The sequence below is a fragment of the Camelus bactrianus genome, chromosome 3, assembly GCF_048773025.1.
Source record: "Camelus bactrianus isolate YW-2024 breed Bactrian camel chromosome 3, ASM4877302v1, whole genome shotgun sequence".
In the NCBI taxonomy this organism is placed as follows: domain Eukaryota; kingdom Metazoa; phylum Chordata; class Mammalia; order Artiodactyla; family Camelidae; genus Camelus; species Camelus bactrianus.
The window spans coordinates 7,041,689-7,068,009 of NC_133541.1; the positions used below are offsets into that span (position 1 = coordinate 7,041,689).

Here is a 26,321-nt window from a genome sequence, read left to right on the forward strand (position 1 = left end):
CCTCAGTTCTCATTGTCCTTGTTAAACACTGTGTAACAGATGTGAACAGAGCATTGATCTGTGTCATTCCTGGGGGAGGAAGCTGAGGATACAGAGGGAGGTGGCACATGAAAGTCATCACATTAAATAGAACTCCAGAGAAAAACACCATTATTTACCCAGAGAAATGGTTTATAATTAATATAACTTTTAGACTTTTGGAGAGAGGATGCATATCTCTGCTGGATTTTTCTGTCAGCAAATGTGCTTCGTCGTCTCCATTGGGACCACTTGTAAGCAACAAACTGGCTGGAAAAAGAGAGAGGAGAAAGCACCTTGTCTCAAATCAGCCTTTGCCATATAATGTAACAATACACTTGATTAAAGTGCCAAAGTCAGAAATTACCAGTAAAAAGTGTAATTTTTCTTGCCTCCTGACAAGGGAGAGTCAAGTTTGTTTTTCAGAGTATATAAATCAAATTATGCCTATATGTTAAAAAAAAAAAAGCTTTGCAACCAGAATGTTAATTAAAATTGATTGTATTACACAAACAACTTGGTGTGCTTAATGAGCCTGAACGTGCTTTTGACAGAACGGGAAGGGTAAATGGTTATAATTAAGAGCTTTAGACCAACCATTACTTCGCCTCGTGGTAGTTCTTGTTCCCTGGGGTGAAAGTTACATCCAACAGACGTGAGTGTCAACGTGTCATGGACTGGAGCACTGGATAGCCCCTGGTGGCACCCAGCAGGGAGAGTGAGCCACTCTGGGTCTGGATCTCAAGTTATGACATCATATTCTACATATGAGATCATACTATCTACTTGAAGAGACCAATTTACTTCTTCCTGTCCCATTTAATGCCTTTTATTTCATTTTCCCTGGCTGGAACCTGCAGTGTAACATTCAATAGAAGTTGCCACAGCACACGAGTATTCTTGTTCATGCTCTTAGGAGGAAAGCATCCAGTCTGTCATCATTAAGTGTGATGTTACCTGTCGGTTTTTCATAGATGCCCTTTATCAGGATAAAGGAAATCCCTTTTAATCATCTGCTGAAGGTTTTTATAATGAAAGGGGGTTGGACTTTTTCCTATTGAGCTTTTGAGATGACCATGTGGGGTTTTTTCCCCTTATCGTATTAATACATTGTATCACATAAATTGATTTTCAGATATTAAACCAACCTTGCATTTCTCAGATAAATCCCACTTGGTCATAGTATATAATCCTTTTTATATGGACTAGATTTGGTTTGCTAATATTTCATCAAAGGTGTTTGTATCTATATTTGTAAGACACATTGGTGTCCAGTTTTGTTTTCTTATGATGTTCTTGTCTGATATTGGTATCAGGGTGATACTGGACTCATGGAATCAGTTGGTAACTGTTCCATCCCATTTATTTTCTGGAGCAGTTTTGAAAAAGTGGCATTAATTCTTCTTTAAGTGTTATGTAGAATTCACCACTGAAGCCATCTGAGAATGTGCTTTTTCTTTGTGAATAGTTTTAATTTTTGCTTTGTTTTTTAATTCCTAATTCAATCTCTTTACTTTTATAGGTCTGTTTGGGTTTTCTGTTTCTTATTGAGTCACATCTGATAGTTGTGGCATAACATACTTTTAAGATAATGCGCATTCCTGCTTTAAAGGGCACATGTCATCCATTCCACCAAAACAAAAAACAATGGTATTAGTATCACTGTTTTCCTTTACCAATTCCTTGTCCCCCTTTAATGGATTCTGACATTTGAGAAAAAGCAAAGTAGGGAACATGAGATGCATCCAGAAAAAAGATCACCAGGTGCTCTTCACTGTATCCAGTGGAGCATTATAAAATGTGGGAGTCAAATTTTAACACCCTTATTTTTCTCTCGGACTCTCATATAGCTGTTTGATCCAACTCTAGAATGTCCAGAGACTATATCCACCATCTTCATGGTGGAATGATTATTCCTAAAAACAAAAATTAAAATGCATTCCAGAAAACAAGAGCCTGTGAAACTCACTGTATTACAAGGATCTTTTTTTTAAACTCAGCTTCACAAAATAAGTCACGTGACTTGAAAGGAGATTGACCCATGCTAATTCTCATTACATCTCTTGAGATTTGTGTAGTTAAAGGCCAGTATAATCCATAATCACCCATTCATAAGGAAATTCAGATACGGCATAACCTATGGAATATGTAGGTATTTTCTCAAAACTTCTAATGAAAACTGAATGGTTTGCTCTTTATCAAAGGAAAAAGGAAGAAAGTTGGAAAAGTATCTGATTCTAATTATTCCTAGAATTCCATCTAACCACTCATGGTATCATACTACATAGAAAAAATGTGAGTTGATGGATTAGAGTCCTATAAAGAAAGCAGAAATGTCCTCAGGCATTTCAACAAGCAAATTTGATAAAGGAAAGTGTTTATCGAATGAGAGGAAAGCTGAGAAACAGAACAGGGGATGGGAAAGCAACCAAGAGGAACAGGAGAACTTGCTACCACCCTAAGTTTGAAATGACACAGGGTGGATGTGGTGTCACCGGAAACTCAGGCTCCTGCACCTTCCTGCAGACACGGGACCATGAGCAGGCAGAACGCGTGCCAGACATGGACCTGGAACCTCAGGGACAGCAGGAGTGGCAGCCCATTCAGAAAACGACTGCTGAATAGAGAGCAAGGAAAAGTGCCCAGGCTTCTTCCTTCCCGCCCTTCCAGTCTTCCTCCGCTACGTCTCTTGGGGAACCAGTTGGCAACCTTCTTAGAACCAGTTGGCAAAGAGTCTGGAAAACGGAGTTTGTAGGAGATGGGATGGAAATGTGTTTGAAAACAAACAGGAAATTACCAGCACGCTTAGTGACAGATTTTCCCAAACTTGTGGAAAGACATCAGCCTCCAAAGGCAAGAACCTCTGTGAACAACAGCAAGAAGAATAAATGTCAGTAACACATGTGGTGTTATTATATTCAAACTGCTGAAGCCAAAGGGGAAAAGAAGAAAAAATTAACCTTAAATGCAGCCAGAGGGAAAAGACCTTGCATAAAAGTGAGGACTGACTTCTCATCAGAACCACTGATATAAATATGGTTCATCCTGAATGACATATTCAGTAAAAAGATTCATCTTTTTACGAGGTGAAAGGTATTTTGTAAATGAAAGAAAGCTAGAGGAATTCATCACCAGCAAACCTCTAGTTTTGCCGAGAAAAGAGATGCTAATGGAAGTTCTTCAATTTGAACTGAAATTATACCAGAAGCAAATTATACCAGAATCCTCACAAGAGAATGAAGAGCAGGATATGCTTAATATGTGAGAGTGTGCACTTACATGGTATTAATTTTTCTGAAGGACAGCAGATTATTTAACACAAAAATAATAACTACAGTAAGAATTCTGATGGGGAGGAGAGTGGGGTTAAATTGTTGTCAGGATCTTTTGTATTTTTAAAGTGGTGCAATGTTAATGCTAAGTGACTTCTGATAAATTAATAATGTTTATTTTATTTCTTGAACAATCACTAAAAAGCACAAAGAGGTATAGCTTAAAAAATCAATGGAAGAAATAAAAAATACTATGGAAATATTAGATTAATGGAAAATGGCAGTAAAGGAGGAAGACAGAACCAAAAAGGCATGAGACAAACAGAAAACAAATGGAAAATGGTTTAAAACCAGACATATTATTATATGTATAAGGATTAAACACTTCAAATAAAAGCATGACAAAGCCACGTACTGTCTACAACAGATGTGCTTTCAATACAGAAGGAAGTTAGGTTGGAGTTAAGAGGATGGAAAATAGATTATATAAACAGTAAGCATAAGGAAGCTATGGTACATATATTAATATCAGACAAAGTAGATATGAAAGCATGAAGTATTAACAGAGATAGAGTGACATTGAAAAATAATGAAAGGTTCAATTCATCAGAAAATGCAAAATTTTTAAATGAAACATACTTAAAACACAGCTATAAAATACTTGAAAGGAAAAATCTTGAAAAAACAAAGAAAGAATTAGACTAATCAATAATCAGATTAGATCTTTTATATCCCTTACTATATATAAGGATATTGAAAATCTGAGCAAGATTATCAGCTTCCTGTGAATTGGCATTCATAGAACACTAAATCCAATAGTAAAATACATGTTATGTTAAACTGCACATGGAATATTGACCAAGATATAATATATATTATATATAGACATGATATAATACATTAATATATAAAATCATCTCAAGGGCGAGAGTAAGGTCATAGGTAGTGTGCTCAATCCCCAGAACCTCCATTAAAAAAAAAGAATAAATAAATAAATAAATCTAGTTACCCCCCCAAAAAGTTATTTTTAAAAAGTATTAAATATAAATAAATAAAAGTATCTCCACAAATTTGAAAAGATTGAAATAAATATGAAAAGATGAAAGTCTTACAGTCTGATACCAAACTACACTGACGTCAAATTAGAAATTGAAAACAATAGAATATCTAAAAATAACTCCCAACTATCTCAATGTTAAACTGTGTATGTCTGAATAACCTACAAGTCAAATTTAAAAAATCGCAAGACAAATTGAAAAATGTTTTGTGTCTCACAATACAATGTGTGGAATATAACTAAAACAGTAGTTTAGAGAGGAATTTATAGCTTTAAAATGCTTGTATTTGAAAAGGAGAATGGATTAAAAATCAGTTCTTTATGTTTCTAACTTAGGAAACCAGAAAAAAGATAAGCAAATCCAGTAAGTAGAGGGGGATTAATATTAAAGAAGAAAGAAGAAGTCAATAAAATAGAAAGCAACCAATACTGAAAAATACAAAGCTAAAAAGTTGGTTCTTTGAAAAAGTTGAAAAATGCCTAAACCAGTAGCAAGACTGATCAAGAAAGAAAAAACAGTAATAATCACTAACCACCCAAACTAATAATACAAGGAATAAACGGGGATTTACTACCGAACCTACAGATTTTAGCAAGATAAATATGGAATGTTATAAATTACTCAGGGCCAAAAAGATTTACAATTTAGATAAAATGGGAAAATTCATTGAAAAAAGCAACTTACCAAAACTGACACACAGTGGAATAGAAAATGTAAATGGGTATTTACCTATCTTAGAAATTAAATAATAATTTTAATTTTAAATAATTTTAAATGTATAAATTTAAATAATTTAAATTTAAATATAAATTTAAAATTAAATAATAAATTAAAAAAAATTTTTTTTTACTCAAGTGATTTCTGTGTGAATTTTACCAGACATTTTAAGAAAATAAGATGGAAAGAACTGGTCAAATATGAACAGATTTTATAATTGTGAATGGATAAAAATGCCCTGTTCTTGGAAAGAGGCTCACAGATTGAGGCTGCAAACCAAACGCCACTTCTGTACCACTTTTACAAGATCTAGCTAAACATAAAAGACAGAGAAAGGTTGGAAATAAAGGATGAAAAATAGTTATTTCAGGGAACAGAAAAAAAAGGAAACCACAGTAAAACAGATTTCTCACAATACAGAGTTCAAATGAAAGGCACTTAGCATGAATAAAAAGACATATTACAGTACAGTCACCAAGAAAAGTTAACAATCACAAATCTTTATGCACTTCAGCATCTCTTTGAAATAAATAGACACTGTTAAAATGTTCAGATGTATTGACAGACCCACAGTCTTAGTTGGAAATGTTAATACATTCAATAAAACTGACAGACCAAATTGAACCAATAAATCAGCCCACTGAGGATCTGACTAACTCATCAGGCTCTGACAATAGATGTATTTAAAGAACATGCTTTGTTTCCAGCAAAAAGAAAATATATATCATTTTCAGAAATCCATGAGACATAATAGAAATAGAACATATTTAATTACACCCCAGAAGAAAAATAAATTGTGAAAGTACAAATAATGGAGACCACCATCTCTGATCAAACCTAATGAAATGAGAAATGACAAGGACAGACCAAAAATAATCTCCTTGTGAAATTACTCTCATGTTAAAAGGAAATGGAAGTTGAAATTACAGGCTTTTTAGAAAAGAATGGCAATGAGTAGCTATAAATCAAAAGCTGCAGGAATAGGCTAAAGCAGTAATTATGGGAATATTTATGGCCTTAAATGCATTTATTAGAAAACACAAAAGATTGACAATAAATGACAATCAGAAAAAGAACAATTAAAGTTTAAATAAAGAGGGAGGAAGAGATTTTTAAAAGTTAAATCAGAAACCAATAATATAGAAAACAATCAGAAAGCATAGACCTTAATAAGCCAAAAGCTCATTCTTTGAGAAGATCAACAAAACATGCCAAGCTTCAAAAGTCCAAAGCAGAGAAAATGGGAAAAATAACATTGAGGGTAAGAAGGAATTGCTTCAAATATGGAGACTTTTAAAGTAACAAGGGAATATTATGTAGAATATTTCACATTCAAAAATCTAAACAAAATGAATAATTTTATGGGAAAATAGAGTCAGTAAAACATGACAGAAATGTGACGTATCTACTCCTAAAAATACTAAAAATAGGACCTGGGTTAGGAACACAGTTGTGTGGACTTAAATCCTAACCGCACCACTTGATAGGGGTCTAACTTTGGGCAAGTTTCTCAACTTCTCTGGGCTTCAGTTTCTCTTTGGGAAAATGAATAAGAATCAGTGCTGTCCAGGATTACATAATCATATAAAGTCTTCACAACAGTGCTCGACACAGTAAATATTCTATCATCAGATTATCATATTGTCACCATCATCACCATCACCCTCGTTATCACCGGCTGGTTTTATAGCTGAGATTTACCAAATCTTCAATAAGAGATCATTCGTTAAACAGTTTCAGACCTAAGAAAAAGATGCCATGTTTCTGAAGTCAGCCTTATGCAGGTGGAATTACCTTGACACCAGCAAGGAACCAGGAGAGCACAGAGTCAAAGAAAACACATCAGAACTCTCTTATAAAGATGCGGGAGAAAGATGGCAAACGAAATGAGTCACTCAGATGAGTCACTGAGACTCTCCTCGGTCACCGGAGTAACCCAAGCCCACCACACCTCTGAGCTGTAGCCTGTCCTACACTCCCCTCCCGCCACATTGCCTGGCAAGCGGGAGGCTCTGAGAGTATGTGTTGGAGAAATGGTTAGACTGGGGCTTCTGACCGGGGACTGAGGACCAGAGGGATATCTGAAAGAAAGGAGGGTATTCGGGATAGGGGAGGCGAGGAGGCATACGGTCCTCACCTCTGCGAGACTGTAAGCAGCTCAAAACAGGGATAACGTCTTACTGGTCTTCCTGCCATTACAGCCTAGCATGGGCCTGGCACAGGAGATCAGTCCACAATCCAGGCGTCTTTGGTATATAAACACCCTCCAAGCAGAGAGGTGTCTCATAAAATGTGAACAAATGTCATTATCAGGCCTGGTATTTGAAAGCGTCGTCTGTCGTGTCTGGAGATCACTCAGTACCCACTAAGTACATCATTGGGTCAGGCTCAAGTATACAGCGGTTTGAAGTCAAGGTTTTGTAGATCTTGCCCGACGTGTAATCATCCCTCAAGATAGGGTAGGTGCCTGAGTGTGAGCCGAGTGGACCGTTCCCCTCCTGATGGGATTAGGAGGTTTACTCAGTTCGCTGAGGTTACCTCGTTTCCCTCCCCGCGGGACTCGCAGCTGTGCACCCGCTGGTTATTTCAGCTTGTTGCTGGTGGCATCTGAGTCGTCCATTCGCTGTATCGACGAGTCATCTCAGTGCCAGTCCTTCTGTCTCTTGTATCGCTAGCCAGCCCCACTGGACCAGGTTCCACTGTGGTCTCAGATACCACACGATCTCTTTGGATGTTTCATTTGAATTTCATCTCTGTTTATTCATTGTGGTTCACCATTTTTAATACCCCTGAACACATCTTCCTTTGGATTAAATGACAGTTTAAGAGGCCTTGAATTTTTTAACTAGTTAAATGGCCTCTCAGAAATGCATACAGTTCTTACAATTCTTACAAACACTTTTATCTACCTGTAACCTGCCAGGGGCAGAGTCTGTAACTTAGGGGGCACGTTTTCCACATGATCATCCACATGGATATTCATTGGTTGGTGCAGGTATGTAAAGGTCATGGCCGGGAAATCTTTGGGGAGCCTCAGTAAACATTTAGCTGCATCAGTCTTGAAGGAAGTTGAATCTGGTTGGATTGTCCTGGGGAGAGCGAAGGCTCTGTCTCTAAGTGAGCAGGAGTGAAAACGGCATGAGGGCTTCGAGGGCATCGGTGTCAGGGACGAGGGCACCACGGTGGACATAGTCAAATGCGGTCATGAGAGTGCTGGTTGCTGGTTGCCGAGACAAGCCATAAGAAGATAGTTTTTATTTCATGAAGAACTGATGTTTGCAGGACAGTTTTAATGAGTTGTAACAAGTGGGCCAGACACAACTGTAGACCCATTTTTCTATGCACGTACCTTGGGTTTGTTTTTAACTCCGTTTTCGTTTCTCAACAAAATGAGTGAGGATCGAAGTCCTCATTTAGTAAAGTCCTAATTAAGCCAAAAATATGAATGATGGCTTTCCAGAAGAATGGGAAGTATCCCCACACTAACCTCTTCTTTTTGTTTCCTGGTAGAACGTCCATTCTTGGGATCTCCTTCGGAGCTGCGTTCCTCTCGCTTGCCTTTATCCTTTTCGTCTGCTTTGCGGGACAGCTTTTGGTAGGTACTTCAAACATGGAACTTCCTTGAAAAGTGTGTTCGTTGAATTAAAACTGATTTCTTGCTTAAAACAAGGAGCTTGTTGACTTACCATTTCAACAGATACACATCCCAGTAGAGAAACATGTACCCTTTATGTCACCAGCCCAGAGTACATGCACATCCAAGACACTAACTTGAAGGTTACTTGAAATGTGGGATGTCACACTCTAAAATCGTGTTTATGTTTATTTGTTTCTGTCAACCTTTTCTATTAGATCCTCTTAAGTTTTCGGACTATTTATAGTAGCACATACTAGTATAATAGGAAGTTTTTAGTGTACGAGGGAATTAAAATTGAAACCAAATGTGTCTTCGATGTCGGCTTTCAAGGTATAAAACTTTGGAAAATATGAAAATAGCAAATGTAGAAATATCTCTTATTAGTGTTTTAATTTAAACCAATTATGGTAAGTGCTTATGGTTTAAATGCTAGTTCAGGATGTAAGAATTAAATTGGTAAGTGTATTCTTGAGTCTAAAGCAAGTGTTGTGGGGTGGCCCCAGCTCCCTGAGAGCATCCTGAGAAAGCCAACAGTGAGACAGAAGCCCCGAAAGGTAGTCAATGTTTTGTTTTGATCATTGGAGATGACTTGAAACAGGAGAGGATACCCTGAACCAGATTCCAAGCTCTGGGTGCATCTGACCTGATACGTGAAATCATTTCGCCGAAAGGGGTTAAGATGCCAAAATATGTCTCTGCCTCTCAGCAGTGGACATTCTGCCTCCTCTGCCTTGTCCTTTGCAAACTTGTGTGGGTTTTGTTTGCTATGTCATAGTTTGGGTGCTTCAAATTGGATTGAAAACACTTCCAAAAGTGAGACTGTGGTTCTGATTTCCGCAAGTACACACATGGCATCTCAAGTCTCTTAACAATCCCCTGAAGACCTTGTGGGTTGTAGAGAAGACTGAGGAACCACTGACCCATGAGAATCCTGGCCAAGTTCTAAGATACAAGGAGTTCTGAATAGGCAAGGAAGCCTGATAGATTTCTATGTTCAGATTTTCCTTGGGTGGAAAAGCACACAGACTCCACTCTCTGTCTTCCTGGCCCCCCAAAGGCTCCTGCAGCCCGTTTTTCAGGTTTGCAGGTAGGAGCTATCATTTGTGGTTCCACTGGAAATCCAAACCTTGTTCTGATTAAAGCAGCATACGTCATTGTGTCTAAGTAGCCATACATCTCATTTTCTATTGCAAGGAATCCAGTCTTGGGGGTGGCAGGAGTCTAGCTTGTACTCAGGGTTTCAAACTGGCTTTTCCTTCCACTGTCTGAGTTGCTATGGAAAAGACACACAGGGCTGGAGGCTCGGGAGAGTCTCCAGAGCATCTTTGCTGCCTTGGTGGGATGCTTTGCTCTTCTGTACTGTCTCCCCTCCCCGCCCCAGTAGAATCTGACCTGACTGTTGAATTTTCTGTGGCTCTTGGTCCCTCCTGGACCTGCTGAGGGTGCGTCAGGGTGATCAGGATCCAACATTTCTCAGCTCCTGGTCCCTCCCATTCCCCGGGGGCTTCCCAAGACTCTGACACCCACACACCAGATGCTAGGAAGTCTTTTTAACTCTGTGATGTCTCAAGGAGAATATTTCAAGGCTGCAAATGACCTGGTGTTTGCCTCCTCCTTTCAAGAAGCCTGTACTTGGCCAGAGAGGTCAGGAAGACTAGACTTGAAGACATCTGGTCTTTCTAAACTTCAATCAGTAGGACCCGTGACTGTGTCTCCCCCCAGTGACCAGCTGACATCTGGTCCAGCTGAAATCCTGGTAAAATTCAAGAAGGAATTCTTCTTAGTCCAGTAAGAGGTTCTTTTCACTCTTTAAAACACACTGTAAGGATTTTTTTTTTTTAATTTCTACATCAAGCATAACAATAGCAGCCAATGCAAGAAGGCTTTAAGTGTGCTTTCTATGCTGCCCTCCAAATTCAGTCGAAAACTACATGGATCACCTTTGAGACTTTGGTTAAGCCTTCTCCAAGCCACAGTTTCTTCACATGGAAATTAGAGATCAACCATCTTCAGAGCCTCTCAGGAGGACTGGAAATACTCAGTGTTACAGACCAGGCAGGGTTCTAACAGATTCTCAGCAAACTGCAGCTCTATTATTTTCCAGTGCTCCGCATTTTAGAGTGCCTATTCTTAGAAAGTTTCAGACAAACCCCTTTTTTTTAGACAAGAGACAACAGTACTAGCTTTATTTTTTTAATATGAGTTCTCACGGTGTTTAGAACAAAGATCACAATGATAAATGCTTGCTTCTGTGTCTAAAAAATATTACCGTTCTTACATGTGACATTTAATGTGAACTTGTTTCACTCTACAAAGAGTAAATTTAAATTGAAGAAAAAGAAAAGCTACACATATCACAAACATCCCAGAGTGCTCATGGAGAAGTATGAGGTTTTATTATGATTTGATTTATGGATTAAATACTGAGTTTATGAAAGAACACGTAATATCCTAGACTCATCTTGTACTAACATATGTTGACCTTCTAGAAACTTAAATGCCAAAGGCAGTATCAACGCTAATATCCGTCTTAAATTCTCTGAGAGGAGAACGAAATTAAAATACTTCTGTCAAGGATGTTAAGAAAAAGTAAACCTGACAGACAGCTTTCCGCTAAGATACTTACCTTTATTATCCCCCATTGCACAAAAGTGCAGCACAGGGAAATAAAGTTGACTGGTCGTTATACAACTGTGTTTGATAAAAAGGTAGAGAAACATCAAAAATGGGCGAAAACTAAGACTGATGATGAAATGGAATTTTTCCCTGTTGATTAAAAAACACACACAGCTCGCTCTTTGGTGACACGTTCTGGAAAAAGTGTCGGAATCTATTTGTTACTATGATGGCGTGAGAAGCCCAGCCTCTCCTCTCCCTCGGGCACCCGCAGCCCACCCCCATCCCCCGGTGCCTCTCCCCGTAGCGCTCGCCCCCTGCCCCAGGCCGCCCGCTTGTCAGGTCTTCCCCCGGCACCGCGCTGGCCCCTGTGACGGGGCTTCTCCGGCGCCCTGGGACTTGGGATCCGCCGGGTAACTCAGCACTTGATTGCATAGCGTCTCATTGGCCCCCTCTTTTTTCTTTTGGTGAACGTGACTGCTGGTTCCCCTTGCAGAGCAGGTTCCTTAAGGCCAGGATTGCTTCCTACACTTGCTTCCTGTCTCCCAGCGCGTCCAGCAGGATGCTGCCGCATAACTGTGTTTACAGTAAGCATCGCTAAGCAGAAGCACTGCTGGATTCCCGTCATTTCCATCAGGTGCCTTTTTCTTCCGCCACTCACCGGGCTCCACATAACACCTCCACTGTCTCCCCAGCACCCTGTTCATCCTCAGGCAGGGTTAGGCGTCCCCTGGGAGCACGAGTGAATCCTTCTTTCTCCAGATGCCCTGGCGTGGGGACGGGCTCTGTGTGCAACTGAGTGTGTGAAGGAGTGAATGGCGGTTCACGGCCGCCTTCTTGCCGCGCTGAAATCCCTTCTCACGCACGTCACGGGTCCTTGACGCTGGCATGCTTCGGGCTGGATCCTCAGTTGGAAATGATCTTCCAACCTTCATAAACCGACTCTGAAGAGCCCGCCTTTTCCACCACCAGCATCCCCAGTGCCTGCTGGTCAGCCTTCCTTTTTCCTATTCTGAGCTCTGTTCTTTTAGACAAAAAAAAATCATCAGCCCTGTTTTGTTCATTGTAGCCCTTCGGGCACTTGAAACACGAGCTGAATATTAATATCATTCGCTGGAAGGCAGGTTGGGTTGCAAATGCAACCTGCTGGCACCACTGCTCAGAGACTCTCCCACCCAGACTTGATTTCTCCCAAGCTCGCAGCTCTGAATTCAGCTCACAGTCACTGCATGCCTGCTCCAAATTCTGGCAAGTTCCTGGCATCCTGCCCCAGCATCCTGTGTCCTCACTTGTCAGACTGCTTTAGCCGCCTCCACATCGGTGCCTTCATGAGGTCCTTAGCTTTCTCCAGATGCTGGTTAGCATTTCAGAACTGCAAACCTGAGAAGCGAAAGGAAGCTAAGAGATAACGTTTTCTGGCCCCGCATTTTGTGAACGAGGGACCCAGGACTCTGGAGATGCCATGCACTTCGGTGAGTTTCCGTTTCTACTTATTGAGAAGAAAGGTCTCCCTCCGTGAAAAACGATGCAGGAGGTGTCAGCATCCTCTCTTGAGGACGGAGATGGAACCTGCAGCTCAGGAACATGAATGTGATGACCATAAGGCCTGCAGAGGCTTCCTGTCCTTGGATAAGAACCTTCAGAATCAGCATAAATGGCTTATGATGGGCAAAATCCCATGACTAGTTCTGTATCTGACCTCATCGCAGTTTACAGGTAATAAATGTTCTGTTACGTTAAGAATGACACTTGCTCTGCCAGGCATTTTCTATACACTGGCTCGTTTATCCACACGAGTCCTTGGAGGGGATGCTCATTCTACAGGCAACAAAACAGAAGCTCTCAGAGGCTACAGAACTTGCCTGTGGTATATAGCAAGTAAGGTTTTGAGCCATTGGAAACAAGCTTTAGAACCCTAGTAGTTAAAGGGAGGCAGGTTCCAGAGGGTGCCAGGCTGTGTGTGGAGGGTCACTGGCAGATACGTGCTCGGAACGAGGCAGGGATTCCACATGCGAGGTTACGGGCCATCATGGCACTGAGGTTGTCTGGGGGTGGGGGTGACTGCTAAGCACCAGTTGGTCAAAATCACATAAATAAGTGAAGATAATCTAACGTAAAACCTAATTCATAGTCTCCTCTTCTCTCGTTTTCTAATATATTCAGCTGGTGGCCCAGTTTATGTAAAATTGGAATCTGGGCAAGGTATAATTCCATCTTCAAAGACATTCAGTAAAAATGGGGGGAAAAGTTAACTTATAAGTGGATTTAGGCCCTAAAATATTCTAGAAGGTATTCTTAACAGAAACACTTCACAAAATGTTTTCACATATATGAGAGCCCTACAAAGTGTTTTCATGATATATTTTTTATTTGATAATCAAAACAGTCCATTTTTTCTAAGTAGAAACTAAGATGTAGAATAAGAGATTCAAGTTAACGTTTTCATTACCATCAGCAAGAAAAGGTGAGAATAGCTGTCGTCAGCATAGGAGTAATAAATGCATTTTCGCTGCCAAATGTAACTTTCTAAACCGCCCAAAGTAAAGTTCCCTCTCTGTGACAAATACAAGAGATGTAACCATAAATAACATAAATAACACACACACAGAAACCTCCTTGATAAGATGTCTTTTAGATGACGTGTGCCCGATTCTGCAAATGAAAATGTTAGAGAATGTCAGGGGAAATTTTTCTCTCTGTGGTTTTCTTGTGCTTTGTGTAGCAGAGCTAATATGCTGTCAGCCCACCAGCCTTGTTCCAGGCAGAGCTGAGAGCACAAATACACAGACAGTCCTGGGGAAGGGAAGTAGGTCACACACCAGCTGATAGAAAAGCGTTCTGCCCACAGGAGTGTTTTTCCCTTGAAGTCTGTGTTCTCTAATATCAATATAACTCTGCCAGGTTGTTATATTCCCAGTGTCCCTTTTCCCATCTTGTTCAGTTTTCCCTTGCTGTACAGGTGTGTCTCTTGTAAACAGCATCTAGCTGTATGTTACGTTCTCTGATCCGAGAGTCTCTCTCTTTTACCTGGCGGGTATAATACATTTACGTGTATTATAATTATTGCTAGTCTTATCTTGCTTTTTTCAGTCTGTCATATGTGTTCTTTGCTTCTACTTATTTTTCCTCCTTTCCTACCTTCTCTTGGACTAATGGAGTGTATTTATTCTCCTTTTTTCCTGCTAGTGACTTGACAGTTATATATTCTAGTCTTGTCTTTTAGCAATTAACGTAAAATGTGTAACATGCACATGACTAACAGGGCCTATTGTTAACTCCATCTTTCTGTTGAAGAATACAGCGGCCATGCTCTAAATCTCTAAATCTGATCATCCTTTTTCATTCTCCTTATTAGTGTTATTTAGATATTCCTAAATTTAATCAATACATTGTTATTATTCATTATTATCACTCTTCTTGCTTAACAATCTGTCTGTTCACCATTCTTCTGAATATCATTTTTGCCTCCAGGACTCAGTGTTCATATTTCCATAAGATTATTCCTTTGTAATCCTTTCCGTGAGAGCTTTGCATAATCTACCCAATCCACTTTTGTATTAAAAATAACCTTCTTTCCTCATTGACTAATAATTTATGATAACTTTTCTAACATTTTTAAAACTTGAGTCCATATTTTCCTGGATTTTAATATACTGAGGGGAGATCTACAGTCTCATTGTTGTTCCTTGATAGATAATGTCTTTCTTCTGATTGTTTTTGTAGGACTCGCTCTTTGTCTGTCCTGGGTAATAGATTCCTTGTCTTAAGGATAGGTTTACTTTCATTTTTCCTGTTTGCAACTCAATGCATCATCTCAACCACAGAGCTCATCTTCTGCTCCAGGTTCACCAACTTGTTGCCCCATGTTTCCTTGTATTTTGCCTCTTTCCAAGTCTTTCTGTTCTGTTTCCTCAAACTTTCATTACAAGTATGTTGAATCTTTTTATTTTACACTCTGTGCCTCAACAACTCTTTTATACTTTTTATCTCTATGCTTCTGTTTTTCCCTCAGAGCTGAGTGTTTTAAGTTCAGTATCTACATGTTGATCGCTGGAGAGTCTATGGGGCTCATTTTTAAAATATACCTGTTACTTTCTCTTAACTGGTCATTCATTATGAACTCTAATCTGTCTTTTATTAATTTAATCTTATTTTATAGACTATTTCAGATTGATATAATATTTGCAGATCTTATAATACTGATTCTAATGTCTGTTATTTCTGTTGATTCCTCCTTGTATGGTCCATTGCCTTATGTAGTTCATAACTTTTGTTTATTGTGGGGTCATCACCCAACTGGGACACACCCTGCACCCTGTGATATAAAGTATCATTTGCAAGCAGTGTTGTTCTTGATTCTACCAGAGCCTCAAGGACTGTCTCTGGTTTTTGGTCTGACTGAAAACCATCTAACTTGAGATTCTCATTATGAAGCAAATAACGTGGTTTCAAAACCAATGCCCATGTTTAGAGTTTCAATTATCACTGGAAGCTTATTGATACTTCCCTCACCTAGTGTACAGAGTTCTTCTAGACTTTCCCACATGAAGAGAACAACCTTCTGAAGCTTCTGGTCTTATTCATGGGTCTTGGTCGCAGCTGCCATTTTTTTCCAAGCCCAAGGCAACACCTTTCCCCTGTGGGTATTAAAATCCTAAGTCCTAGGTGATGTCCAGTTCCTGGACATTCCTGGACCAATCCCATAGCTTCAGCCCCTCTAGCAGTGACCTACTTCTTTGTTTCGGCCCCCTGGGAATTCCTCTTCGGGTCCTTCGTTAAGAAAGTGAACTTATCGAGCAAGCATCTGTTGAGTTCTGACTATTTGTTGGACACTGTGCTGCCTCTGGGAACACAGAGATGGGTGTGAGGTGGTCATTGTCCTCAACCACCTCTCCATGTGGCCAGAGACAAGCATGTCAGCAAAAATAACACAACGTGGACAATGCTGTGAGTGCCATGCAGTGGGTGAATAACCAAGGAATATGGCTCACCCAAGGCGGGCAAAAGAAACAGGTTGATTTTGTAACACATGACTGATTGGAGTAAAAGTCTGCAGGAAATCCAAGTACAAATAAATAATTAAAGTACACACATCAGTGTCTGTGACATTGTGTCAAGCAATTATTGCTGCAGCTTGTTGCTGCCATTCAAAAAGACAGCCCTTGCCCAATTAAAATGCCAAAGTAGATGTTCCTTTAGACAAATACACAAAAGTGCATGTTTATATGATAAACTTCACCATACTTTTCAGGCAAGATTTTTAAGATGAGGTCTGTTTTTCTAATATTAAAAGTTTGTCCCTCAGCCACTATGACATGCTTACAACTCTCTGAGATGTTTTCCATTTAATTACACTTCACTTTATATAAGCATCTACTTCTTTTTCAGGTACCTCATTTTATTACCATTCAAAGGAACACTAATGAGATTGCAAACACAATCTGCTTTTATAATTGTTACATTAAATTATGAGGAATTTTAGAATGAGCGACCACCAGTTGTTTCCATTGCAAAAGGTGAAAAAAAAAAAGGAAGGAAGGGAAAATATTTTTGATGGGGATATTTTTTCTTTTTTTTCTTTTTTTTCTTTTTTTTAATCCAAAATGCAGTGTCTGAAAGACTTATTTTTGCTTGGAGAACTTTCTGCCTGTACTGAATGAAGGGCATTAGCATTCATCCCACACCCTTTCTAGCCACCCACACTGCTCATCGTCCCCAGTGCCAACCCCATGATAGGGTTTCACATAAATTTATATTCTTTCTCCTTTTACATCTCCCACCACAGTTAGTACCAACTCCGCATACATCACTGGATGGATGTGGTATTAACAGCCAAGAGCATTTCCAGAAGGTGCACAGTGAGCTCGCCGTAAGTAATAAGAAGCAATCATAGGATACAGTGAGCCTCACTGATGATCAGGACAGGGAGAAATTGGATTTGGCTGGAATGATGCCAGTGATTACACCAAAGATCAAGCAGAATGAATACACTGAGCTCCGAGCAGGCATGCTCTCATTTTCATATGAATAGCATCTCCTGAATAAATGCCAAAATGGCCTTTGAGATGTTATTTAAAATGTTTCATTAGGATGGTATAAATTCTGATAAACTTATTTTTCCATCAGGGACTTTATTACAATACTGAACCCAAAAGAGAATAAACTGAAGAAAATGATCATGTCAAGACCCAAGTTGTAACTTGTATTCAGAGCTGCAAATGGAATCAATGCCCCCATTTTTCCCCCAGTTTCCTTCTGTTTTAAGGTCTTAGGCTTTTTTCTCCTTTTCTCCCACCATTGGTTTCTTCTCTTCCCTCTGACTTCTTTGTCTCCCTCCTCTTCCTCCCTCAAGGTCGTTATAGTTCAGGGTCACATCTCCATCATCTTCTTCTGTTTCCTTGTCACTGGCAGTGTTACCAACTTTCATATTTCAGAAGTTTTATTTCCTTTGCCTCTCCTCAGTGATGAGATGGAAAGATGGGGGAGGCTGCCTGCCTCTGTGACCTGGCGAATGATGAGTATTTGGCATAATAGGTTTAAAAACGATTGCATGGTTGGGGGCGGGGGGTGGGGAGGGCTGGGAGGCACATATGAAGACAAAGCAGGAGAAAGAATTGTACTTACTGCATCCTGAGTCTGTTGTCCTGAACCCAGCAGGTGCCAAACCCACGTCTTTAGTGACTAGTTCCAGCTGTTGCTCTTTGCGGGGCTGAAGAGGATCACGACAGTTTTCCAGGACAGCCTCCACGTGTATGGGAAGCAGGAAGAGGCAGTAGTTTTTAAGGCCACCAGTTTGTAATTTTACCCAGTGTGTCACAGGAGCAGAAAAAAATCATGTGTGTCTGCCCACAAGAGCCTATGAGCAGAGTAGGCCATATTCCTATTAGATGGTGTATTTGACAATATTGTCACCATGCTGTATTCTAAAAACACAAACAGTAATTTCTTAGATTTCATAATCTCAATACTGTGCCTGTGTAATAACTAGATACTATTTTACCTAATTGACTGTGATGTGGAATCTGAGCTGGATTTGAATATTCTCCTAAAGTAGTAGTATTGTGGTTTCTGCTCTTAAAATTGCTATTATCATCTTTATGGACAGTTTCTGTATACAGACACAAAAGCATCGATCTTAACAATTTTCTTTTAAATAAGAACACCAGCCCTACTCAATGAGGGTGCAAATACATAAATGTGGTCTGCAGCTGCCAGGATCCAGGCAGAGGCCTCACCTCCTAATGGGACGTGAGCTAGGCGGCTGCGACCTTCTGTTTGGATCTCCACTCCTTACACTCGCTGTGGCTTCTCCTCCGCAGATCTGCCTGCGGGCTGTGCTATCAGTGTTATTCAAAGCATTCCATTCTAGGTAGAGACCACATACTGTTTATCCACTCATCTGTTGATGGGCACTTGTGTTGCTTGCAACTGTTGGCTATGGTGAATAACCATGCAGTGCGCTAAACAATAATGCTAAACACTTTTCCTCCAGCTGGAGGACCCTGCAAGATATTGCATATTCAGAGCATTAAACGGCACTTTGTTGGATGATAGAGTTAAGGCCACCACCAACCCCCATCTGAGCCCTGCTCTGGGGAAGAAGCTTGAGGCATAAATCTGGCTCCTTCAGAGCTATTGGTGGGAAGATGCTCTGCAGAGCCCGGCTGAGGGCGCCCCCTGCTGCCAGCCATCCCTTCAGCTCCTGGCCGCCTCTGGAACCCAGGGCGGCACTGGTCCATTCTCCCGGACAAGAACGGAGGAGAAACCAGAGAAGGACCCGGGAGAATCCACCCAAGCCGTGAGCCCTAAACACCGTCCCGGGATCCTGCGCTAGTGGGGGCTGTGCTGTAGACAGCTACTCTGTATCTCTTTATATCAGGAACTGGAGTAAGAACAACTGCAGCAGAAGGAAGGGGGAAAATGGTCCTTTGTTCATCCAGATACAAAGCAAATAGATGTTTAGTCCTTAGGCTTCTGAGAAGTAGTATGTTTTCCTCACAAATAGAAGAAGCAGCGCTAACTCCTGTGTCCTGTTCCGGGCACCTTGTATAGCTCACTGAAGTCTCCTAAAAGACCCAAAAGGTATTATGGTACTCATTTCAGAGATGAAGAAACTGAGGCCAGAGAGGGTAATTAACTTGCAGAAAGTTTCACAGCCGTCGGGGTGTGACCCTCAGCCACAGGGATCCTTACCTTTCTAAGCCCCTCTCATCCAGAGTTACACAATCTCAGTTCATTGTTATATCAGCGGTTAACTTACTGCCATGCTTGTGTCAGTGATATTTTTTTAATTTTATTTTTTAATTGAAATGTAGTTGATTGACAGTGTTAGCACCAGGTATGTAACAAAGTGTTTCAGTTATACATATACATACATATATACATAATTTTTTTCAGATTCTTTTCCATTCCAGCTTATTAAAGAAATTGAATATAGTTCCCTGTGCTACCCAGTAGGTCCTTGAGAATATTTTTAAGAATAAAGCAGAAAGCAAATGTGAAATAAGTAGAGAAATAAAGGGCTATCTATGAGTGCTCTTCAGGGGTGTTCTCTATTTGAATTTTATTGATGCCACAGCAGTTTTATCTTTCTGTTAATAGTGCAAGTCAAAAGTGTATAATATATTTATTCTTCCTTCTGATTCTTTTTTTGGAATTACACCTTTATTCTAATGGTTCCAGGAAACAGCCTCCGGTGCCCAGTTTCTTTGGGATGAAGGTTAAAATTTGGATCCCTGCAGAACCCTTAGGGGCTGCCTGTCGTATCAGATAACGTATGTAACACGCGGAAATACCCGCAGGCGTGCCTGACGCAGGCCGCACTTGCGTCACCCACCCCTCAGGACTCTCCCGGCTTCTGCCCTCCCACCCCCTGGGTGAAGGGAGCATCACAGTGGCTCCTACCCGGGAAGGTGGCCTTGAGGAGGAGGTTAGCCCCTAATGAGTTCCCACCAAGCAGAGTCTGGCCCACAGAAAATGGTGAGGGGATGCTGGCTGCCTTTCTGTGAAGACCTCAGTTCGTCCTGTATCAAAAGGAAGGGCTTCTCCAGCACCGTGATGCTGTTCCTTGCAGCCTTATTCACAGCAGCCAATGGTTGGCAGCAACACAAGTGTCCGTCAGCAGATGAACGCATAAACAAAATGTGGTCTCTACACAGGATGGAATGTTCTCCAGCCTTAGAAAAAGAAAGGAGTCCTGCCGCAGGCTGCCCCCGTGGACGGCCCTGGAGGCCATCGTTACACTAAGTGAAACAAGCCCATCACAAAACAAACGCCCCGCGATTCCGCTTGCACGCGGGCCTGGAGTGGTCAGACTCTTAGAGACAGAAAGCAGAATGGTGGTGGCCACGGACGAGGAGACGTGTTGAGTGGGCGTGGAGTTTCAGTTGTGCGAGATGGAAAGTTATAGAGATCTGCTACCCAGCACTGTGCGTATAGTTGACACTGCTGAGCTGCTCACTTAAAAAATGGGTAAGAGGGTACATTTGCTATTATGTGTTTTTTTTAACACAGTTAAAAATCAAAAATTTTATAGTAAAAAGTAGAGCTTCTCCACATGGGGGGAGCCCTCTCAGGCCAGGGTGCGGTAAAGCCGTCACGCCGGGCACAGCGGGGACCTCCGGGCGCCGTCTGCGCAGGTGCAGGCCCCAGACGGTTTTGTCGTCCGGTTGTGTTCTTGGGATTAGCTGCACGTTGATCTGTTTTCTACATAAATCATTGAAATGTATGAAAATGGCTTCGTCACAGCTGTGACCTGAGAGCCAGCACACTCCCCAGAGTGGTTTAGTTAACAGACATATTTTCCCTTTACCAGATTTTTTTAGACATCATTCCAGGTCTGTCTTAAAGGACACACAAGCGTATCCTAATTTGTCATAGAAATTGAATTAATTTGTTCCTAATTGTTGCAGTGTCGTCCTCATGTTGAGTCTGTGGAGGATATGGACGCATCTGGTGGCTTTAAGCATCACTGAGAAACTTGGGAGAATGCACAAAATACTAGCGCCTTTCTTTGTCTTTCCCCCGCCTCCTAGCAATGCAGCAAGAAAGCCTCTGCCTCCCTCCTGTGGCTGCTGAAGTCGTCCAGCATCATCGCCAGCCGCCCCTGGCCGCGGATCTCCCTGACGGTCATCACCACGGCCATCATCCTGACCATGGCTGTGTTCAACATGGTGAGTCGGGCCCTGCCGGACGGTGCTGTCCAGCGGGATTTCGAAGCCTTGCCCGCAGCTCCTTTGACAACACCAGTTGCTGCCTGTTACACTCAGCCTCCACCCGCCGCAGCAAGGGCTTTCCTGGGAGGGGGGAGGGGGGCTCCTGCCACCACCGGCTTCCCACCTCCTGGCTCCTGCGGGTCCCAGCTAAAGAGATGCCACCAAGTGTCAGCAGGGTGGTCACCCGGGGACGACAGAACCAGCAGATGAAGGAGAGCGCAGTGGGAAATGTGTCCCACTCTGGGGTCTCAAATGCCTGATTTCAGACATGCTGTGCAATTTTGAAGATTCTTCATTAAATTTACCCGGACTCCACTTCACTTCTTGAAAATGAGAGCTGGCACCTCTCTGCCAAGGTGGATTTCAGGGCAAACGAACTGGTGCTCTTAACACACTCAGCATGGCATCAAGCATTTGGTAACCAGTGGTCGCTCTTAACGATATCAGCATTATTACTGGTGTCTCCTTAAAAGTAAGACGCTTAGGTGATCGGTACACACTGAGACACGTCCTTATTGTTATTCTGACATCCTTATTGTTATTCTGACATCGTCACTGTCAACCATAAGGTTATGAAACTTTAGACGTTGGATGCTTTACTCGAGTTGGGACTCAGGAGTGTCGTGAGTACATCCCTTGCCTTCTGGAAGCACCAAACGAGGTAGAGGAGAGGAGGCACACATGTTAAATAATAAATTCATGGTTCTCCTGGATGAAACTGTGAGCGTTCATTCAGGAAAAAATCACCGAGCACAAGTACGTGCCTGGTATGCTGCTAGAGACGCAGAACCCAAGCCAGTCTTCCTCCAGGGGTTCACGGTGGGGCTCGGGGGGCAGACAGCTGGGGGAACTGTTAGGAGGGCATCCGAGGGCCCACACGGAGGCGTAGAGAGGCAGCGAGGACGAGGGGCGAGGGGCCTGCCGGGCAGAACTCTGAAGGCTGAGCAGGAGGAGTTTCACCATATGGTGGGTGGAAGATGAGAAGGGGGAAGACATTTGGTGTCGAGGATGAGAAGAGAGAGAAATCTGTATTGAGAAGGATGTTGAATGTTCACTTGGGACCAGTCCTTCACATTAGACTCTAGATGGAGCAGTTTCTCCGGACACACCTGGGGGTTCAGGTGAGGGCGATGCCAGAGGAAGCAGGTGGGCAGGGCCCCAGCTGTGAGGGTGGGCTGGCCCCTTCATCCACGTCACTCTGCCCAGAGTAGAGAAAGGAGAAAATTTCCCCTATTTTTGAGCTTTCTTGTAATTTCTTATGAATCACTGGAGGGGAAGGACGTGTCCATCAGGGTGTCATTTTTTGTTCACATCTGATGGTTTACAGAACAGTGCCCTCCAGCTCGTCAGGTCCCCAACCTCTTGAGTTTTGACTGCATGAGGCAGACACCAGGTCCTGTGTCCCCAGCCAGACTGCATGATGCTGTGAGCTCCCTTGGGTCACACACACACCACCAAGGGTACTGATACAGCGCTCAGACCCAGGCAGGTAGGAGTGAGCATCCGTGGGGAGCCAGGCGCGGGAGGTGGGCTCCGGGTCACTCACTCACACCGGGGGCAGAGCGCACCTCCCCCGCTGGGGATGCAGGTGCGGTCCAGGAGTGACCTGCCTGCAGCTAAGTGCCTCCCGCCGTATTTCTGGGCCTGTTTTCCCAGCTGCACTTGAACCTCTCCATTGTGGAGAGGTTTCTATTTAATGCAGCATAGCTTTTAAAACTTGCCTCGGTACTTCTTTTGAGAACACAGTTCCTAGACTAACTGAGTCCTGCTCTCAAGTGGTGGTTTTGCTATTTCTAAGCAGTTATTGACCCAGTGAGGCTAATCCAGGCACTGGACTCACTCTCCAAAGGGCCTAGCAGCTCTTTTGTGGGTGGGTTTGGGGAGGGGCTGCCTTCATGAGCAAGCTTTGCTTCAGTCCCTGGGAAGAAAATTTAACTTTTTTGTCAGGAAACTTCATGTTTTTAAAGTCACAGCCTCATTCAGATCCTCTAATTCAGCTCCTGTGATTTATAAGCGTTCTCTTAGGGACAAAGCAAAAATGCTTTCCTTTTCTTCCTTTTTTTTCTGTTTTCAATATGATTTTTCCTGTGGGTAAAATCTGTACAACATACAGTTTATGGGTTTCACCATTTTTAAGCGTACGGTTTAGGGGCATTCGGTACGTGTGCAGTGTCGTGCAATCATCACCACTATCTGTGTCCAGAACTGTTTCATCACCGCAGACACAGACTCTGTACCTGCGAGCAGTAACTCCCCACTGCCCTGGCCCTGGTAACCGCTACTCTGCTTTCTGTTTCCATGAACTTGCCTGTTGCAGATAACCTCACGTGCGTGGGATTACACGGTGTTTGTCCTTTTGTGTCTGGCTGGTTTCGCTTGGAATAGTGTTCCCAAGTTTCTCATTTTCTCTTTGATGTGCAGCCCCCCACAGCAGCGGACCCTCTCAGTCTGCACTGGGCTTTCTAGCCAGTGGCAAACAGCCCTTACTGGCTGTTTCTGTCATCACCTGCCATCATCCAGGAGCGTGAGGCACGCTGTGGGGGCCAAGGCCGCCCACGATCTCCCCTGCCGCTGTCTGTGTGGTGGACCATTCCACACCGAGCCTCCACGTGGCGTGTGTCACTGATGTGTAGCCCGAGGCTGAATGGTCACAGCCCCGACAAGAGCAGGGGCCAATAGGGATGCTGCGCTCAGAGAACCGGCTCCTTTCACTCTCATGCACACTAATGCAAATGCCAGAATGGCCAAGTGAGTTTATTTAAAATGAACCATGGGGTTTTGCCAGGACATCTTAAACACCTAACACTCACCCCTGTGACACCAAACACCCCAATAAAAAATAGAGAAAAACAAATCAGTTATCCAAAATTTTTTCTTCAAATATGGGGTTTGGGGCACCAAACTGAGAACAGCCTGTGGGTCTTGTTCCGTTTGACTTCTCAGCTGACTGTTTAGAACCACGTATGAGACGCTCAAATCCTCTGCCATTTTTTTCTGACATTTTGACCATGTCATCGTGTGATTCTTCCCATCATTTTGCAATCTTTTCTGAGACACCTCTCAGAGAATGTTATAAATAGCCCGGCTTTGTGAGCCACTCAGACAAGGAGTTAGCCGTAGTGAACTAGTAGTTAACGAGGACGCTCTCCGGACTTCTCACTCCAGCCAAATGACAAGCAACGGTGTTACCAGGCACAGAACACGGCATTAAATCCCATGTTCACAACTGAATAGTATCTGAAAAACATAATTCTGAGATGTTTTACATTGCCTGGGAAATGTAAAATTGGGAAGTCGGGCTAAAAATTGTAATTAATTAGGACCTCTTGTCCAGAAAGAGGATATCATTTCCCCGTGATGACAGAGGCTGTGGAATATTAAAGCAGATCCAGAGAGACGTCCCTCAAATAATGATGATACGAGAAATTCATTCTGTGCAGAAAATGATGGCACTTTAACCCGGAGGAGAGAGGGACCTGGGACAGATAAAGCTCCGGTTTCAACAGCTATAATTAGGAGTTTGTTATTTTAAAGTAACGAAGAAGACAGAAGAGGAAAATTGATTCCAGACTGCAGTGTGGTGCCGCGTAGACAGGATGAAGGGGTTCTTGATTTTAGGGGTAGTTAATGTAAAAAGTAGAAAAAAGTAGCAGGAGGGAGTTAACGAAGCATTACTGGATGTGACGACTGAAGTTCTCCACTGCAGTTCAAGTTCACGCCATCGTATTACCGCATAGCCTAGGTGGTCCTCACAGGACATACTTCTGCTGGTTGTACAGCAAGAATTTAGTTTCTTCTTTATATGCTGATAGAGCAAATAGGGTATTTTTAAACTGTTTTAAGATCTCAGTTGCCTGAGACTAGTAACCTGTTAAATTGAATGGTGTCCTTCTATTTGTTTCTTGATTCTTTATTTAAATCAGTTTCATTTTCGATCTGTCAGATCTAAATTTGTAACATGTTGAAGCCTGATGTTTGCCAAGCAGTTACTACATTTTTCTCCTGATGCTATTTTTCTCAAATAATTAGCACATTTATGTTTCAGCCGGGGGTTGTGACATTTTTGATAAATTCTTTACTAGTAAATAAAGAAATCTATACAGTTATTTGGTTTTTAAATCAGCATTTTGCAGTGTTTTATGAATGGTAAAATGGGTATCTGGTATCATTCCTGGCATCTGAGAGGAAACGTTCTCAAGAACATACAAAATAAATGGCTTTTTCTTTACCTAAGTAAAGTACTGTAGGTATTTGACAAGAACTCTTGTCAAAGGAAACAAACAGAAGGGAGGAGGCTAACAAAAGCAATCACGGAAACGATACAGGGACGTTTCCCTTTTTAGACCTTGAGTTTGGATGGTTAGCCCCGTGCAGAAAAGCCAGCCTAGTTTCACAGATGAGATGAATTTCTTTTGTAAAGGGAACCTGGGCCCAGTGGTTTCTCCGGTTTACCTGTACTGAACACTTTTCTGACCCTCAGCCACGATACAGAAAGTGACTGCTCCTCAGTCACCTGAACAGTTTGTGCTGACGCTTCTCCAGGAAAGAGAGAGACAGAGAGAAACGGAAACAGACAGACAGACAGAGGAGGAGAGCGAGGGAGAGAGAGAAACAGAAAAAGAGAGGCTGAGTTTTTCCCACCTTGCGGACTGGCCGCACTTTCCTTCTGGCTGCTGATATTGGTGGCCATTATATGAGAACGAATCACCTTTATTTTCTCAGGATTACTCCTTTTTAAAGAAAAACATCAGGACCCCCTTTCTAAGAGTCCTGAGAGCATCCATCCCCT

The 26,321-nt window shown here is 42.1% G+C and overlaps 1 protein-coding gene across 1 annotated transcript in view; it reads left to right on the top strand.

The window, feature by feature from the left end:
• ADCY2 (adenylate cyclase 2) overlaps positions 1-26,321 on the top strand; it is a 378,985-nt gene that overhangs the window by 293,498 nt on the left and 59,166 nt on the right. The window contains exons 15-16 of the mRNA XM_074356066.1: positions 8,576-8,660; positions 21,353-21,490. Of these exons, the coding sequence (XP_074212167.1) occupies positions 8,576-8,660; positions 21,353-21,490 (223 nt within the window). The remainder of the gene's footprint in view (positions 1-8,575; positions 8,661-21,352; positions 21,491-26,321) is intronic.